The 19,666-nt window shown below is 40.4% G+C and overlaps 1 protein-coding gene and 1 pseudogene across 1 annotated transcript; one reads left to right on the top strand and one right to left on the bottom strand.

Moving 5' to 3' along the window:
- The first annotated feature begins 3,804 nt into the window (after positions 1-3,804).
- On the top strand, positions 3,805-8,639 carry LOC113355249 (sucrose synthase 4-like). The gene is made up of 15 exons (XM_026598067.1): positions 3,805-4,136; positions 4,223-4,358; positions 4,445-4,596; positions 4,708-4,900; positions 5,489-5,607; positions 5,732-5,948; positions 6,038-6,133; positions 6,247-6,420; positions 6,527-6,643; positions 6,727-6,893; positions 7,023-7,247; positions 7,362-7,683; positions 7,790-8,034; positions 8,147-8,285; positions 8,406-8,639. Exons 1-15 carry the CDS (start codon positions 4,039-4,041, stop codon positions 8,451-8,453), a joined length of 2,448 nt encoding a protein of 815 aa, XP_026453852.1. The 5' UTR covers positions 3,805-4,038; the 3' UTR covers positions 8,454-8,639.
- Positions 8,640-8,717: 78 nt separating this feature from the next.
- LOC113355250 lies at positions 8,718-10,783 on the bottom strand (annotated as a pseudogene).
- Positions 10,784-19,666: the final 8,883 nt, after the last annotated feature.

Raw genomic sequence — 19,666 nt, 5'->3', positions numbered from 1 at the left:
CCAACATCACCTTAATCCCAAAAAACCAAAACCCATAAAAACCAAGTGATATAAGACCTATAAGGCTTTGTAATGTAAGCTACAAGATAATTGCAAAAATTCTAGTATCCAGAATTCGACCACTGCTGCAATTCATGATCAGCCCCTTTCAGAGTGCATTTGTCCCCAACCGAGCTATTCATGATAACATTGCGATAGCAACCGAGCTTTTCCATCACATCCGTACCTCTCTCCCAACAAAAAAACCCAAGATTGCTCTTAAACTCGATATCAAGAAAGCCTATGATAGCCTATATTGGGGCTTCATTAGACTAACTTTTGAAAGGATGGGATTTCCGGTCATCTTCATTAACTATATCATGCAGTGCGTCACCTCGGTCTCGTACTCCTTGAACATTAATGGATCAGCTCATGGACTGATAATGCCGAATAGAGGGCTCCGACAAGCAGACCCCCTATCACCTTACATCTTTATCCTATGTGCAGAGGTACTTTCAACTAATCTGGGTGTCCTAGAACAACAGAAAGTTTTGCAGGGAATCAAAATTGCTCACAATGCACCGCCAATCCTACACCTCATGTATGTTGATGACTTTCTCATCACGTGCACGACAGATGTACAATCCTGCGTGGCTCTTAAATGTATGCTGAACAAGTACTCACAATCGGCAGGCCAAGCCATCAATACAGAAAATTCGTCGCTGATCCACCACCCCAACCTACCACCTGCGGAGATTGCAAGACTCCAGCAACAATTCGGCATGCATGCAACGCCAGAACCACCACCATACCTTGGAATCAAGTTTAGAAATGGTCGCCTATTTGCACATCTACATGTGGAACTCCTCAACAGAATTGAAAGGAAAGAAAAAGGATGGATTGCGAAATGTATCAACCAAGCCGGGAGACTCGTCCTAATTAAAACAGCCTTGACACCTACATCAAATTACATCATGCAGGTGCAGCAACTACCGGTAGAGGTCCATGATAAGATTGACAGAATCACAAGGAATTTCTTTTGGGGGCATGATAATCAAAGCAGGAAAATGCATCCAATTGGTTGGGATACCATCACACAACCTTTAGAAATGGAAGGACTGGGTATCAGGAAAAGCAAAGCCCACAACCAAGCTTTACTGGCTAAGAGGGTGTGGTACTTACAAAAACACCCAACATCACTCTGGTCATCCATCTGTGCACCAAAATATTTCAAAACGCAAGAACCATCAATGGAAATCCCAAAGCCTCAATCATCAGCCAGTCACTTATGGAAATGTCTAGCTAACCTCTCTATTTTTTTGCAGGAACATGTTTTCTCTCGAATTGAAAATAGCAACAATACAACAATCAATCAAAACTGGATCCCGCATGTAGGCCAATCAGCCACCCATACCATCAACTTCCACCATCCACTACAATCTCACACTTCATCGACCATTTCTCAAACACTTGGGATCACACCCTCATCTTCAACCCCTTCAATACCCATGTGGCTCAATGTATCATCAGCATTTACCTACCGCCGGATCCAAAAGATGACAAACTCATTTGGCCATTCTCAAAGGATGGAAACTACACCTCAAAATCAGGATACAAGCTACTCACCTAACAACTAAACATTCCCCAACAAAACCAAACCTCTGTGGACTACAAATTATTATGGAAACTGAAATGTCCACCGAAAATCAGACTTTTCTTGTGGAAAGTCACCGTTCATGGCCTACCAACTTTTAAAAGACTACACCGACTAGAACTTACAACAACAAACAGTTGTCCAATTTGCAATCAACACGAGGAATCAGAGCAACACATTTTTTTTTACTGCAACAACTCCAGGGCAATTTGGCAGGTCATCATAACTCACTTGGCACGAAGCCCAAATTACTTACAACGACGACAGCACAACAGAGATGGCAACACAAATGCAGGAGACCAACTACGACAGCATCAGCACCAACATCAGACTACATACCATCTCAGCTGCCCACTCAACATCTTAGAGGCATTATCTCCGGATCACTCGAGCATGACAGGTTCACTTTTGGGTTTCACTATTTGGCACATTTGACTGGCGCGTAATGCAGCAGTTTACAACAGACAACAACAAACACCAACACAGACGTACCAAACCATTTTAGTGTTATTTGAGGAATACCAATGGTCCCAACAACACAAAACACCCATCATGCCGAATGGACCAACAACAACCAGGATCAGTACAAGGTATGACACTCCGACGAAAACTATCCATGTCAGATGGATCCCTCCGGAACGGAATTGGGTCAAAATCAATACTGATGGTGCATCTAAAGGCAACTCGGGACCGGCAGGAGCAGGCATCATATGTCGATCTGAAGAAGGCAACGTAATGAAGGCAATGACAACTCCCCTAGGAATTACTTCATCGATACTAGCAGAAACATGGGGGCTACTACTCGCAACAAGGATATCAACTCAACATCAATGGAAAAGAATATGGTTTGAGATGGACTCACAAGCACTGTTATGTCTGCTACAATCACAACAACATCAACCGTGGTATCTTCAACTCATGCTAACGGAAATAAGGCAACATCTACAGGGATTCAGCATTACAGAATCACACACACCCTAAGAAAGGGAAACAAAGCAGCGGACGAACTAGCTAACAAGGCAGTAGAAGATTGTCAACAACACGTAGGACCCGCTCCAACTAAATGCTGGGACCATAACTGCCCAGAGCTTTTACAACAAATTGTACTAAACGGCAGGATGTGAGTTTCCTATCCTAGAATTGTAACCGATAACTAAATAAATAAAATTGGGTTACCTTCAAAAAAAAAAGTACGACCACTTGCCAAAAGAAAATAGTGTCATGCAGGAAAGGGATAAAAGGGCACCATAATGAGGATGCCTTGTATTCCGTATCCCTTCCCTACATACGATGGATAGGAAAGAAATGCCATGTATCATGGTGCTTGGCCTTATAAAATTTACTCCAAGTAAATCAAGCAAAACCTAGAGATCTGAATTTACATAATCATAAGTCACGGTCGTGACTCATAATCACAAGTTTATTGATGCTTCTTCTGGCTCAGGACGTACAAATTAAATGTAAATAGTACAAATAATGTTAAATTTTTTTTCCAGAAATTAAGGGGAAAAAAAAACCATGAATACCTGGGCATAGGCCAGAGAGGGCTATCTAGAGGTATCCGTGGGTTATAGTATTTTTTTCATTTTTAAACCTCCAACCCGAATAATTCGTAGCATCGTAGCCGTAAGGCGCGCTGGCGTTGTACATGAGCGTGCAGATTATATATCATTGGTCAAGCACATCAACTCTTTTCGGACTGCCTGCACCAAAGCCATCAATCCACTGACCTCTCACCATTCCAAAGCGACCTTCCTAGACGCCGATCATTAGAGGTAGACCAATCCTCCACCACAGGATTTAATAGGAATGGGGTTTTAAAATGTTAGTGGGATATACATAATTCTGTTAAATAGTTGGATTTCATTGGTCCACAGTTGGATTATGAAATTTGTTCCAGCATTAACTTTTTCGATTCCAAAGTCGACAACACAGAAGCAGAATCAATCAAAACAAAAAAGTCCTCAAACTTTTCACAGAGCCCGATGAACAATGTGGCGTTCATGCATGCAGTTTCTCGACTTTGCATCACACGTGGTATCATCTTAAACATGTAACCATGGGGCCCAGTTTTGAAACTTTCTAAGCCCTTTATTTCACTGCCATTTGTCCCTCAGAAGTACTTTACTTTAGCACACCGGGTTTTACTTATTTTCACCAATCAAAATCCAGTTCCTGCAAGATTTCCAACATCCAAAACAAGGTTGTAACATATCCTATGACGGTGCTTTCACTAATCTAGAAGAAAAAGACTCCACTTACATCATTTCTTATACTTTGTTAGTTTGTTCATCAACTAGTTCCCTTCTCACTTCACATATAAATAATCATCAATCTCACCTAGTAGTAGGACTGTAGGAGAATCCTTGTTCTTCTTCTTGTGGTTTTAATTAAGAATCATTATCATGTCGAACCCTAAATTTCAAAGAGCACTTAGTATAAGAGAAAGAGTTGAAGACACTCTTTTAGCTCATCGGAATGAACTCATTTCTCTTCTATCCAGGTTCTATGAATTTCCTTTAAAATTTCCATTTCTTACCTTAATTTTGTTGTCAGGGTTTTTGCTTATATTTTGTTTGTTATGTGAAGGTATGTTGAACAAGGAAAAGGGATACTGCAACCCCATACATTAATAGATGAATTAACAAACATATGTAGTGAAACTAATAAATGTGCACCAAATCTACTTGATGGTCCTTTTGGTGAAGTTCTCAAAGCTACTCAGGTACTAAATTATTCTAGTTATTTTGTTTAATCTTGGATTTTTCTTACTTACTAATGTATTAAAATGTCTATGTTTTCATTTTTTAGGAAGCAATAATTTTGCCACCATTTGTAGCAATAGCAGTCAGGCCAAGACCAGGTGTGTGGGATTATGTTAGGGTCAATGTTAATGACTTGACTGTTGAGCAACTGAGCATTTCTGAGTATCTCAAATTTAAAGAAGAACTTGTTGATGGCCAGTAAGTAATTACACTGTCATCGGTTACTTTATTGAACAATTTTGGACATTCTAGAGTGATCGCTTTGTTGAAATTTTGTTGAAGTGTTTGGTCCTGAATTGCTTATGTCAGGTTTAGTAGTCAGTTTGTACTGGAGTTGGATTTTGAACCATTTAATGCCAACTTTCCGAAGCCAAATCGATCTTCATCAATTGGAAATGGAGTTCAGTTTCTTAATAGGCATTTATCGTCGATTATGTTCCGGAATAAAGATTGTTTGGAGCCTTTGCTAAATTTTCTTCGTGCCCACGAGTACAAAGGCCAGGTATGATTCTGTCTTTTTTTTCCTTTTCCGTCAGTTCATTTTATTAGATTTAGTGTTTTAGGAATTCCAACCCGGTTGATGCCTCTCTTGTAAAGTGTTAAGGTTGTTGAGTGTTGATATCAATGACTTGAGTTAGAAACTCGTTAACATCAAAATTCTTACGAAAAAAGAAAAATAAAGAGTTCCGATCATATGTTGATCTCATCATTTCAATCGACCATGATATAAATCCTTTTTCAAGGCACTGGAAAATAGTGTTACAATTCACAAGCTCAGGTCATGGGTATCAACACCAGTGGCTGGCCTACATCTGAGATGTTGCTCCTCGTACACAATGTGCCTACTCCCTTTTTTTTGTTGTTGGTAAATTAGAGTGTTTGGATGAGTTAACCTCGGGTCATGGGTATCAACACCAATGGCTTTATACCCTATTAAAGAGGCATCTACACTAGTGCCTCTGTTTTAAACACTTTTCGATATTTGAGAATAATTTCCTACTTGCGTAATAGTCTAGGAATTCACTGTTGTATCCTGCCTCCCAGTAGAAATAAAATAAAGGTCAGTTATTTAGTTGAAATTATTGTCCAGGTTATGATGCTGAATGACCGTATACATGGCTTGTCTAGACTTGAGTCTTCTTTGGCGAAGGCAGAGGAATATCTCTCTAAGATCTCGGCAGATGCACCATATTCTGACTTTGAACACAAGTAAGTTGATACGTACTAATGCATCAAGCCCCTTCTTGTACGCACTTATTAGAAGTTCTACTTTTCCAAGTTCGGTTTAATAGCACTTATTATTTATGCATGTTTGCTTCTTGTATTGGACCAGATTCCAGGAAATGGGTTTTGAAAGAGGTTGGGGTGATAGTGCAGGCCGTGTATCAGAGAACGTGCATCTTCTATTGGACATCCTTCAGGCTCCTGATCCGTCCTCCTTGGAGAAATTTCTCGGGAGACTGCCTATGGTGTTTAATGTTGTCATTGTTTCTCCACATGGATACTTTGGCCAAGCAAATGTTTTGGGTTTACCTGACACTGGTGGTCAGGTACTGACATTCTGTTCTTCTGTTTGTTTCTTAGAATTCTTTTGAGTGTTAGACATTATTGTGGCTGAATCTGTTTAATTGTTCTCCAGATTGTGTATATACTGGATCAAGTCCGTGCACTGGAAAATGAAATGCTTTTGAGAATAAAAAAGCAGGGACTTAATGTTACTCCTAGAATCCTTATAGTAAGTGCACTCTATTATTTTTGGTGAAGGTTTATCTGTTTCTTTGTTTGGTGATCTCGATTAAATTGTCTTTGTTGGTATATATCTAATACCAAAGTATCCATTGATCAAAGGTTACTCGTTTAATACCTGATGCAAAAGGTACGACTTGCAATCAACGGTTAGAAAGAATCACGGGGACACAATATACACACATTTTGCGGGTTCCTTTTAGAACTGAGCATGGAATTCTACGGAAATGGATTTCAAGATTTGATGTCTGGCCTTATCTAGAGACCTTTGCAGAGGTAAGGCCATCTTGTTAAGTGTTACTTCTTTTAATTGGTCAGGTTGGTTTGTCATTCCTGTTCTCCAAGTCATCTTCTTTTCCTTGAATTTCATATGCTTTTGTAGGATGCAGCAAGTGAAATTGCTGCGGAGCTGCAGGGAGTTCCAGATTTCATCATTGGAAACTACAGTGATGGAAATCTTGTTGCGTCGTTGTTATCTTATAAATTGGGGATTACACAGGTGTGGCATGAATTTGTAATTCCTTATTTAATGTATCATCTAAGTGAGTCATATATCTAATTTCCTACGTGCTTCTTTTCCAGTGTAACATTGCACACGCCTTGGAGAAAACAAAATACCCTGACTCTGATATATACTGGAGGAAATTCGAGGACAAATACCACTTCTCCTGCCAGTTTACTGCTGATATAATTGCTATGAACAACGCGGATTTTATAATCACCAGTACATATCAAGAGATTGCTGGAAGGTATCTCTCAGAACACGTTGCCGTTTAGTGTCTTTGCACTTTCTGGTTCTTCTAAGCTTTAATCATTATGTTATTATGTATCTAAATTCTTCAGATTCTAATGTGATTTGTGTGTGATAACTTCAACAGCAAGCATACGGTTGGGCAGTATGAGAGCCACACAACGTTTACTCTTCCGGGATTATACAGAGTGGTTCATGGCATTGATGTTTTTGACCCCAAGTTTAATATTGTTTCACCTGGGGCTGATATGTCCATATACTTCCCATACTCTGAAAAGGACAAAAGACTTACTTCTTTACATGGTTCAATTGAAAAGTTGTTATATGATCCAGATCAGAACGACGAACACATGTAAGCTCTTTTTCAACTTCATTAATTTTGTATCTTCCATAATAAAATGTGGGATTTTTTTTTATTCCTGTACAGGTTCAGCTACTTATTCTAATTTCTGATTTATGTTACCAGAGGTACTTTGAGTGACCGGTCCAAACCCATTATCTTTTCCATGGCGAGGCTTGATCGAGTGAAAAACATAACAGGACTGGTAGAGTGGTATGCTAAGAATACTAGACTCAGGGATTCTGTAAACCTTGTTGTGGTTGCTGGTTACAATGATGTCAAAAAATCCAACGACAGAGAAGAAATTGCTGAGATTGAGAAGATGCACGACCTAATGAAACAGTACAACTTGAACGGCCAATTTCGATGGATATCAGCGCAGATGAACAGAGCACGTAATGGTGAACTATACCGATATATTGCTGATACACGGGGTGCATTTGTGCAAGTATGTAGCCCTCTGGCTTCTTCTGGGTTACTTCTAAACACTTGGTTCTCACTGCTCAATCACTTCAGAAATATTCTACTAACCAAACTCTGTCTTATCGATGTAGCCTGCTCTCTATGAAGCATTTGGCCTTACAGTTGTGGAGGCGATGACTTGTGGTCTTCCAACATTTGCTACTTGTCATGGAGGTCCTGCTGAGATAATCGAACATGGAAAATCGGGTTTCCACGTTGATCCATATCACCCTAATCAGGCCGGTGAACTCATGGCAGATTTTTTTGAGCGCTGCAAGAAGGAACCTAGTCACTGGGATGGGATCTCCTCTGCGGGGCTTCAGCGGATTTATGACAGGTAACGTCATCCTATCCTTGATCGGCTTGCTAAAAATTTATATCTTGGTCAAACAAAAGAGTGTTTGTATGATTGACATCACCTTGATATTTCTTCTAATGTAATTTTGTAGGTATACTTGGAAGATCTATTCAGAAAGACTAATGACACTAGCTTGTGTTTATGGTTTTTGGAAGTATGTCTCAAAACTTGAAAGGCTTGAGACCCGGCGATACTTAGAGATGTTTTACATTCTGAAGTTCCGGGAACTTGTGAGTGGTTCTATCATTCATTTTACCAGCCGTAACATTTAGACCAGAATGCTCCTATTACTGTAAATTGGTTGGTATTTGTTGAGTAATGGTTTCAGTAATTTCTTGTTTGGTTTTCAGGCAAAATCTGTTCCACTGGTTCCAGAAGCAGTTGGCGATGGTCACTGAAGTATGTTTAGAGATGGTCAAGTAATGTTGTCCAGGAATTCAGTTTTCCTTTCAGGTTAGTGTATAATATTAAATAAGAATCCATGAATGTCGAGATGGATATATAAACGGTGTGCATGTAGTAATTTGTTTGGATAAAACAACTGAATGATAAGTGATTGGTAATGAACACAACTTTTATTATAATCTCATTTTTTTCAATTCTGATGAAAACCATCTGTCTTTCTAAGTAACTGAACTAATAAATCTAGGAACCAAGAGTAGAGGTTATGGAAACGGAATAACTTCATATCATTATTCATTTTACTTTGGATGCACAATTTAGTTCAAACCAGAGTAAAATGGGATATTATCAGAAGGTAGCCAGTCACTAACTTGGATAAATGATTCTGCTGTGAATTGATTTGCTTCACTGGAGCTATTAATAACTCTATAACCCGGCCAATTCACCCTATTAATAGTATTCGCTCCAGATCCCCTATTCATATATTCTCCATAGTATAATGTACTCAATGCGAAGTCACCATCCCATTCTAACCATCCCTGAGGATCAACAACGTCGTCAATTAAAGAACGCAAGTAAACGGTTCTTGAATATTGTTTCCAGGGCCTTCCCAAGTACGTCTTAAATTCAGACTTGAATGGTATCAAATCAGCTGCTGCAGTAACTTTGCAATTCAAGATTGAGATTCCTGTATTCTGGTTTGGATCCTCTCTTCCTTGAGCAGTGAAAATATTTTTCTGATTTGGATTCGGTTTGCGTGCATATAAGTTACTGTCTTGAAGCACCACTGCGGCATTGCCAAAAACGAAGTCGACTGTCCCGTATACGTCGCACTCTTTGTAGAACTGTCGAAGTGAATGTGCATAAAGAGTATCTTGGTACCCCACGAAACTGCATCGATAAAATGCTGACAGGTCTGCTCCGCTTCGCAATGCAACAGCTTGGTGTTTGCTTGGACCAGCTGAGTTCTCAAATGTCATATCTCTTGCAATAAATCCTTTACCCATCACAGCTGTATGAAAAGAATGCATATATCGAGTTATGATTGCAGAATTTAATCCCTAAAACTGAGATGAAATGTTGATGGTAGACCAACTAAACAGATCCTGGTATAGAAATCATGATGCTTTTAAAAGGTGGACCAAATATGATTCCACCACATTGATGGTCACCTAAGCAGCAATTATGCATTGAAAAAACCACATAAATGCGAAATTTGAAGGCAGACTTACCGACGGTAGCTGATCGGAAAGTAGTCCAGCCGTCAACAACATTCCGGTGAGCCTTTACAACTGTTTTTCCGATTCCGTCACCAATGAACATGAGCATGGTCTTTTTTTCACTACTTCTACATTTTCAAAATATCCTCCTTCCTTGATATAAATTACAAATCTTTTGGTTGAGGATTTCGGTGCAGCTGCTACAGCTTCACTTATTGTCGTAAAATTCCCGCTGCCGTCTTTCGCCACCACCAAATCGATACTCAATGCAGTTGCATTTGGAGAAGCTTGCAACAGTCGCCGGTCTTTTCTAGTTACCCATTTTGGAAAACCATCCACCAGTTCACCGTACTCGGGAAACACTTGCTCATCTCCAGGAGTTTTCTTCTTATCTTTAGGAATTTTTTGTAACATTGCAAGAGAATTAGACACCAACTGAGAAATTTTGTACAATCTTTTCTCAATTTGTTTACGAATCTTCCCTTTACTGTAAAAGAACCCGTCAAGGCACGTAAACTGGTTCGTCATTGAAGCACTAAACAATGCCTGTAGATGATGGTAACGCTTTGCAGATGTGTTTCGCGACTGCAAATCGGATAAAGCATCACCAAGATCAAGAATGGTATCTTCAAAAAGCTCAAGACAGTCATCTAAAGCTTGACTTTCACGTTGATCGAGGTCGCTTCCGAATTTGTTTTTGATACCAGTACAATTAGAAGCTGAAATCTTCACGATGTCGACGGTATGAGTAATAATTCCAGAGATAAGTTCTGCTATCGACTTTCTTTTCAGGCTGCTGCCAGGGAACAAAGAAGCGAGAGTCGAAATGCAAAGCTCTGGGTGTAGAGTCCCTTCACAGTTGGAATGTGCAACTTGGAGATTTTCATCATGGACGTGTAATGGCGATGAGGTAGATGATCTGGAGACGACATTATGGATTTTCTTTGTGATGGGTTTGTTTGTTGTTGTTGTTGAGAGTAGTAGGAAAAGAAGAGATGAGATTGCAAAGACTGAGAAGAGGATCTTCGTAATGTTGCTGAGGTTACGCATGGTGTGTGATTTCTTGCGAGAGTGAAATGAAGTTGGTGGCTAGGAATAGGATGATGTGATTTTATAATAGTAACAAGTAGTGTTAAAAAGTAAAAAACGTGCTGTGACGGTAAATAATGAATAAAACGGTGACTTCCCGAAATTTTGTGTAAATATATACAGTCAGGCTGCGAGTTCCGCATTTGTTCATTCATGGTTCTGCCCCTGACAGCATCAAGTCTTCGGCATTTTACATTTCCTTGGGAACAAGCAAAACACAAATCCATTGAATAATAGTGCCAAGCTAAAGCATGCACGAGGAGGACCATTGGGAGATAACTAATTTTCCAACAAGTCCCAGCTTGTAACCGAACTTCTTCTTTTTTTTCTGAAGAAGCATGACATGTGGTTCAGCTAAAATCCGAAGAAAAACTTTATGTGAAGAATTAACGGAAAATGGGTCATTTGTCCAAATATTTTTAAATCACGGTTCAAATGGACGAGTAAAAAATAGTTTGGGTGAAATGGCCAAAAAAAAATAGTAAGGATGAAACTGGTTTCATCATAGCTTAAACTTAAAAAATAGTAAGGATGAAACTGAATACATCCTGTGTAAATTAAAAATAAGAAAAAATATTTGAAAATGGGCACGATGAAACTGGTTACATCCTGCCTATTTTTACATTTTTGTCCATTTAAACAGTATCAAAATCTAACTGTCCATTTCACCCAGAAATTATTGATTTTGATCTTTTTAACCAATTTTGTGAAGAATTAAATGTCCCAAATAATGCAACAAGTTAACCGGTGACATTTATTTAAGAAAATCGAGAGTGGTTAAATATATCACGTGGATCCAGCAAGTAGATAGCTGTGGTTTCACTCTCATTTGTAAATAGATAGCACAGTACGTCTGGATATGGTTACCTTTGCATTGATAGAAAGTGAATTGATGCACTTAGCATGTTTAATTGGATTATCATCAATTTATGACAGAATTGTTTTGCCAAGTTAGGTTCACTTTTCACCAAGAATGATTCCATTGGTGACCTCTTGCACCTTAGAACCATGGGACTGCTGGAATACTTGTACTATTTCCGGGTGGGCCTAATAGTTTCCTCCAGGCTACATGAGTATATAATGTAATTGCAACCCCACAATATAGAACTGGCAAAAAAATGGGTGCATGATTTATATGGGCTGATACCAATTTTATTAAGGGTTGATACCAGTTCATATAGGACAGACAGATCCTGATGATTCTGATCATTGGATCGATGGATTGGTACCAGCCCCTAGTAGAGCTGGTATCAGCCCATATAAATCATGCTCATTTGAGGAGAGGCAGAAAATACCGAGACTAAATTTTTAAAACTATTAACCAATTAAATTTTGGGATTTCTAGTTCAAGAGAATAGACACAAAATGTAATGAAGAAAATAATCATATCACCTTGTTTGTGGGTAAAAACTGTTTCTGTTGGTTTCAGTAAATTTGGGTGTGTGGATGAGAAACAAATCTAAACCTAAAACAAATGCACTGCACGAGAGTACTTTAGATTCGAGAGATCAATCTGTACCATCCTGGCCTAAACCAAGAAATGGCCGTTCCAGTCTTGCTTCAGTCACAAAGTGAAGGAGAATGGTTGGTCTTAGGGAGGGAAGCGAAGAAGGTGTTGAGACCAGAATGGTTAATTCTGAAGGTGTGGCTATTTTATGACTTGTATCAGAATTTGGAACTGGCTTGCGGAATGAAAGCTATCGGTTTGTTGTTCTAACCGAAACTTGTTGTTTGGTCGAAATAGCTAAAACCTATTTATACAAGTCATATTGAACGCACCCTGATCTCGTAGAAAGTGGGAGTGATTGAGTAATGGAGAAGTGGGATTATGTGTGAATTCCAAAGACCACGTTCCCACCATGGAGGAAACTGGTTAGTTAACACCCACTACTTCTTACCGCCACTAACTGCCCTGCTTTCTGACACTTTCTTATAATGGGCGTGTTGCATGTAGATGGTGGATTTTCAACAAAGAGCAAAACCGTAAAATCATGAGGCATGTTTTTGACACGGCTTTCAAGCATGCAACGATTCATATTTTACGAAGCCATGACGAATATGTTTTCGAAAAGCCTCCACTAGCTGAGCGCTCGATCCTTGGTATTTCGTCGTGCCCTCTATGCAGAATAACGTATTTGGGCGGTTCTCCATAGATTGAGAACTTAACGCCTTCAGGACGTCGGTGATACTCACTATTCCCTGACTGCAGGAGAGAGACCCACCTCCACATAGAAGAATATTTGGGCAGCGGACGCCTTCAGGATGTCGGTGACACTCACCGTTCCCTGATTATGTGGAAAGAGTGCATAGATTCAGGCGGTTCTCCGTAGATTGAGAACACTAATGCCTTCAGGTCGTAAACAACGTCGTGACTCCCTGACTGTGCACCATTCAGAATGGATGTGACGCTTTAACTGGCTAATATCTTTTCTGAAATAGATTACTTCTGCCGTGACATTCACTACTGAATTCCCAGAATAATCTATGATTGCTCCTATTCCATTGTCGAATCCACGACCTGATCCCATGGAATGGCAACAAAAATTGCTCCTATTCCATGGTCTAATCCACGGCTTGATCCCATGGAATGGCAATAACAATTGCTCTTATTCTATGATCGAATACACGGCTTGATCTCATAGAATAACAATAAAACATTATGTCATCTCATTATCCCGATTTCATGATCGAATCCACTGATATCATGAAATGGTAATAGATAATCTTAATTACTCTGATTTTATGGTCGAATCCGCGATCCCATAGGGTGGTAATGCTTGTGTTATTATTCTGAATTCGTAGTCGAATCCACAGCTGATCCTATGAATTAATAATGAACAACTATTCACTTTATTTACTCAGTTTCATGAATTATTCTTCACTGAATTTCATAAATTAGTAATAAATACTCAACAACCGGGCATCTGGACCATCACTGAGTAAGCCCCACAGAAATGGTGCAAGTGTACTCGATAATGATGCACGACTGAGCACCCGGATACACGAACGAGCATCCAAAAATATGAAACAATGAGGAATTCTGCACAAAACAGGAGAGAAAATAATAAAAAAATAATGGAGAAGCGCCCATGGGTCGGGTCCACCGGCCGGCCGGCCATGCCCTAGCCGTGGCCGGTCCCATGCTTCCTCCATTATTTTTCCTTATTTTTGTGGTTTTTATAAACTCATGAAGACTTCTCCATCTTAGCAAAATTCCTTATTTATGCAAAACTCGTGAATTCTCCATGACTTCATGGATTCACCAAATAATATTATAAAATAAGGAAAGGTGTGCGGGACCGGGCAACCCGGCCGGCCATGCCGGGGCCGTGGTCAGTCCCACACCTCACAATCCTTAGCTTTTTATAATTATTCCCTAATCTCATGAAACTCCTTGTTTCAACAAAAACGCATGGATTCTCCATATCTTCAAGGATTCTCCATAACTTCAAGAATTCACAAAATAATATTATAAAATAGGGTAAGGTATGCGGGACTGGGCAACATGGCCGGACGGCCATGCCCTAGCCGTGGCCGGTCCCACACCTTGCAATCCCTAGTCTTTCATAATTATTATTTTTCTCAACTCGTGAAGCTCCTGGGGTTTGAGAAAAATTCATGATTTCTTCATATTTTCTCAAATATTGCTCGAATCACGAAAAACCAAAAGCCAACATGGTCACACGACCGGCTAGCCTCTCACGGAAATTTTACATATTAAAATATTTTAATTTTAATATTTTCAAAATATTGATGAATTGAGCATACATGCTCACTCCAACAAAAAATCGAGAATTCTCAGTCAAGATGAAACTCTTCTGAAAATTCACGATATTGCTCAAAAGCGTATCAGAAAATACTGAAACTCTCAGTATGGAGACATGGACATCATGGCAACACGTGCATGCCTTCATGACCGACCAGGGTCATTCCTAGAGCTTGCACGAAGCCGGTCCCACACGTTTTCGTAATTCTGACATAATTTTCTCAATTGCTCATATTGGGCCCGAACTTTCTCCAACCAATGGAGAACTCTCCAAACGACTAACAAATGGTCACGTGACCACCAAGAGCCGGTCCCATGCTCTCTTGGTCGGTCCCCCATCTCTCATACCTAGGTTTTATCACATAATGTTGAATCCAGCAATATTTTTAGTAAATGGTGAATCCACCATTTAATCATTATTTTCACCAACTCTCAAACTGAGAACCCTGGTGCGTGCTCACTCGAGCACTGGGCATCACATGGGATTTCATCATCCCATGTGGTCGGTCCCTCTTCATTCATGACTAATTTTCAACAATTCGCCAATTGATGGAGGATTGATCGAAAAAATTAGGGTTTTGAATAAACACTCTGTGAAACCATCATTCTGAGAAATTTCAAACACTAATAAATTTATGTTGATCCACCAATCAGCATAAAAATTAATTATACAATATTCGGTAATCTATCAATATTTAAATTAATATTTTATTGGGTCACGTCACCATTAAATAATTCGCCGAATCGAGCAATACTTGCTCAATTGCTCGAATATTGATCAATATTCAGCAACTCATCAGTAATTTGTCGAATTGAGAAATACTTGCTCAGTTGCACGACAGACTATCAAAAATCACTGATTTGGTGAATTGAGCAATGCTTGCTCAGTTGCTCATCAAATCCTCAATATTCAGTAATTCGGAGAATTGAGTAATACTTGCTCAGTCGCTCGTCAGTAATTCATCAGTGAATCAACAATACAGACATCCCTTCAGAGAACTACATGTTCAACCCGTGAATCGCTGAGCATTCATCATCCATGCTCGATTCAACGAAACTCAGACTCATTGTCAACAATTGACTAATCAAAACACGTCTGCCCTGCAGACTCCACGATTTGTGAGACATCAATCACGTCACAAATGGGGGGATATCACGTAGGGTTTTGGTCTGACAGTCTACGGCACGTGGATTCATCAACAACGAGAAATGTGTGTAAGTCGTGCAAACGGTTGAAGGAGTTAGCAAAGTAGTGGGTGCACGATCATTCAAGTCTCCACACGACATGGAACTGACTTTACCACGATCTCCCACTTTCCCACTCTCTCACTCTTTCACTCAAGAAACCGTCATACTTACAGGGATCAAGGTGTTCACGACTCTGACAATATAAATAAGTCCCTGAAACCATGATTGAACAAGACAGACTCTTGTCTACGTAGAATTTCTCGAGCTATCACTCTCATGAATTCATCAATCCATCAGAACTTATTAGAACTTATCAGTTCACCATTATTTCAGAAACCTTCAACACACCCATAATCCTCGATCATCACTGATCCCACACAATTCTCAGCATCCCTCCTACAGATCAACCCATCTCCCTCTTTGCGACTGAATTGACTCTGGAACGGCCATTGTCTTGGTTTAGGCCGGAGTCATACAGATTGATTTCCCGAATCTAAGCACCCCATTTGCAGCGGTGCATCTGTGTGAGGATTAAACATTTTGCCCGGTTGAGGAGTCTCGACAGCACGCTCGACTCTCCGCTTTCCCGAAAAACCGGCGACCCATTTTTTCCCCATCCACAGATTGGCGACCACAGTGGGAGATTAATCTCTCGGTTGCAATCTCACATTTTCGTAAGATGGTCAATCTTAGGACTAACTCAACCACTCCAAACCCTAGCCAGGACATCCCAAATGTAACATTCCTCATGTTCCTTCAAATGATTCTGGTTATAATGAACTTTCATACTTTACCTCTCAATTTATCTCCGTTGAATATATTGACGGAGAAATCCCAAGTTTGGCTGAATTGGCACGGAGACAGGAAGACTTGTCGAGAAACGTGGATTGGCTGAAAAGAGCAATTGATAACTTGTTCACTTTCCTGGTGCACGTGACAAGGATTTTTGGAGCAGAAATGGTGGAACCTTCGAATCCCTCAACTGACGATCCTCCTCAAGCCAACAGTTTTACCACTTATGAAAATCCGGTGGAACAAGAGGTCACACAATTGATCGAGAATCTATGTGAACTTTTACATTTTTCCAGAGATCAACGCGTGGACACTTTTGCTGCACTTAACAAAATATCATCTGACGTGCGAGTCGTCCCATCATCTCCAGTGGTCGAACAAGTATCCATGATGTCTGAACTGTCGATCAATAACATCACCTTCACCGAAGAAGACCGAATGGCAGAGGAAGGGAACAACCGCGCTCTGTTCGTAACCGCTTCTATCAAAGGTGCCGAATCCAGGAGAGTTCTCATTGATACAGGTGCTTCGACAAATCTCGTCACTATGAAGACTCTCAAAGAGGCAAAAGTTGCACAAACCAAAATCGTTCATCATCCCATATTGATGATGGGTTTTGAAGGAAGCCAGAGTCATACATACGGGTATGTTTACGTGGATCTGAAAGTAAGGCCAATTCAATCCACTGTCAAGCTTCATGTGATCGAGAAAGACCCTGATTATCACATGATACTTGGAATACCATGGCTTCATGACAATAAAGTCGTTCCCTCAACGTACCACCAGTGTATGAAAGCTTTGTTCAACAAAAAAATTATCTGCATCCCGGATTCGGTGTCTCATTATGCTCCGGTTCACGATGTCGAGTTCCTGGAATCTCCAAAGAGCATCCCCGTACCTCCAAGCAAGATCTGTAGTACTCCACTTCCAAGTTGGAAGTCTATTGAGAAAGCTGAAAAACCATCATCAATGGATGCTAAATCCATTAAGCCATCCACCACACCACTCAAACATCGTCAGGGTCAAGGTACAACTCATAAAAAGTCCAACTTCATTACTGATTATGATACAAAAGGGAGAGTCATTTATCTCCGTCTGTAAGGATTATCAATCAACATGGGAGGCCGTTGAAATGTCTCCCCTCCCTGAAGAATCATGCGAGAGTGAGCAGTCACTCGATGAAGAAGTTCGAGATGCACCACGACAGCTGCAAGATGGCACGGATTCCACAATTGACGACCTCGAGACTATCAACATCGGAACGGACGAGAACTCAAGGCCAATTTTAATCAGTTCTGCTCTCTCACCTGAAGAACGAGAAGGATTGATAGGTATGTTGAAAGAATATCAAGATATCTTTGCCTGGACGTATGAAGAAATGCCTGGCCTCGATGACAAGTTGGTACTCATCATCTGCAGATCACTCCCGGTTCCAAACCCGTCAAACAACCACCCATGAAATTCAGACACGAAGTCGAGGAACAAATCAAGGTGGAAATCCAGAAACTATTAACAGCAGGGTTATCAAACCCATTCAACATCCAACGTGGCTGGCGAACATTGTCCCAGTCAAGAAGAAGAATGGTCAGATCCAGTATTGTGTAGATTTCAGGAACTTAAACAAGTGCTGCCCGAAGGATGACTTTCCACTACCAAACATTGATATGATCGTCGATGCAACCAGCGGTCACGACATGTATTTATTCATGGACGGTTACAGCGGATACAACCAAATCAAGATGTATGAGCATGACGCTAACAAGACTGCATTCTGAACTCCCATCGGTAACTTCCATTACACATTAATGCCCTTTGGTCTGAAGAATGCAGGAGCCACTTATCAGCGAGCCATGACTGCGATATTTCATGACATGATGCACAAGCAAGTAGAAGACTACGTTGATGATGTGGTGGTGAAATCAAGGACTCGAGCATCCACCTGGACATTCTGAGACAAGTCTTCGAGAGGTGCAGAGAATACAAACTAAAGATGAATCCTCTGAAGTGTGCTTTCGGCGTGTCTTCCGGAAAGTTTCTCGTATTCCTAGCCACTGCAGAAAGAATCAAGGTCGATCCAGAAAAAACAAAAGCCATCACCACCATGCCTCCTCCACGAACTGTGAAGTAACTCTAGAGTTTCATGGGCAAGGTAAACTACATTTGGCGTTTCATTCCTGGACTGGCTCAACTCATTGCTTCATTCACTCCTCTCCTACAGAAGGGAGCAAGTTTCACGTGGACAACCGTCCAACAAGAGGCATTTCAGAAAATACAACAAATATTACTATCACCTGATGTCATGAAATCTCCAGTACAAGGATGACCTCTGATACTATATACAGCTTCCAGTGACGTCGCTATTGGAGCATTGCTCGCCCAGGAAGATGAAGAAGGCATCGAACGTCCAATCTATTACTTCAGTCGAACAATGAGGGATGCTCAACTCTGGTACCCGAAGGCTGAAAGGGCGTGTCTAGCATTGATTCACGCGATACAGAGGTTCAGACATTATCTACTATCAAACAGGGTCGTGTTGGTAGCCAAAGACGATCCCATAAAGTTCTTACTGTCGAAACCTGCTTTAATCTGAAGACCAGCGAAGTGGCTACTTCAAATTTCAGAATTTGACATAGAATGTGTTCTTCTAAAAGCAATCAAAGGACAAGCAGTCGCAGATTTACTTGCCGCTTTCCCTGGAGAAGATATCACGATGTTACATGAAGAAGTGCCCGGTGAGTTTCCAGAGATCTCAATTATTCAGATAGAAATGTGGCTATTATACTTCGACGGGTCTGCCACTCCGAGAAATGATACTGGTGAAGAAGGTATTCTGCTGGTATCTCCATCCGGTGAAGTCTTCTCACATTCCTTCAAGCTGGATTTCCATTGCACCAACAACTCGGCAGAATATGAAGCTTTTTTCTAGGACTATCTTTGGCTAAGAAAGCAGGAGAAAAACACCTATAAATCATAGGGGACTCGAAGTTGATGGTCAATCAAATGAATGGCGTGTACTCTCTCAAAGAAATAACACTTGCCCCATTCAGAACTGAGGCACAACGACTATTAACTCATTTCTCTGATGCAACAATTGTCCATACTGGCCGCACCAACAATAGACATGCCGATTGTCTAGCGACTCTAGCATCCAAAC

This window comes from Papaver somniferum, chromosome 3 (genome assembly GCF_003573695.1).
Source record: "Papaver somniferum cultivar HN1 chromosome 3, ASM357369v1, whole genome shotgun sequence".
NCBI lineage: Eukaryota > Viridiplantae > Streptophyta > Magnoliopsida > Ranunculales > Papaveraceae > Papaver > Papaver somniferum.
This window is presented reverse-complemented; position numbering and strand designations above follow the sequence as displayed.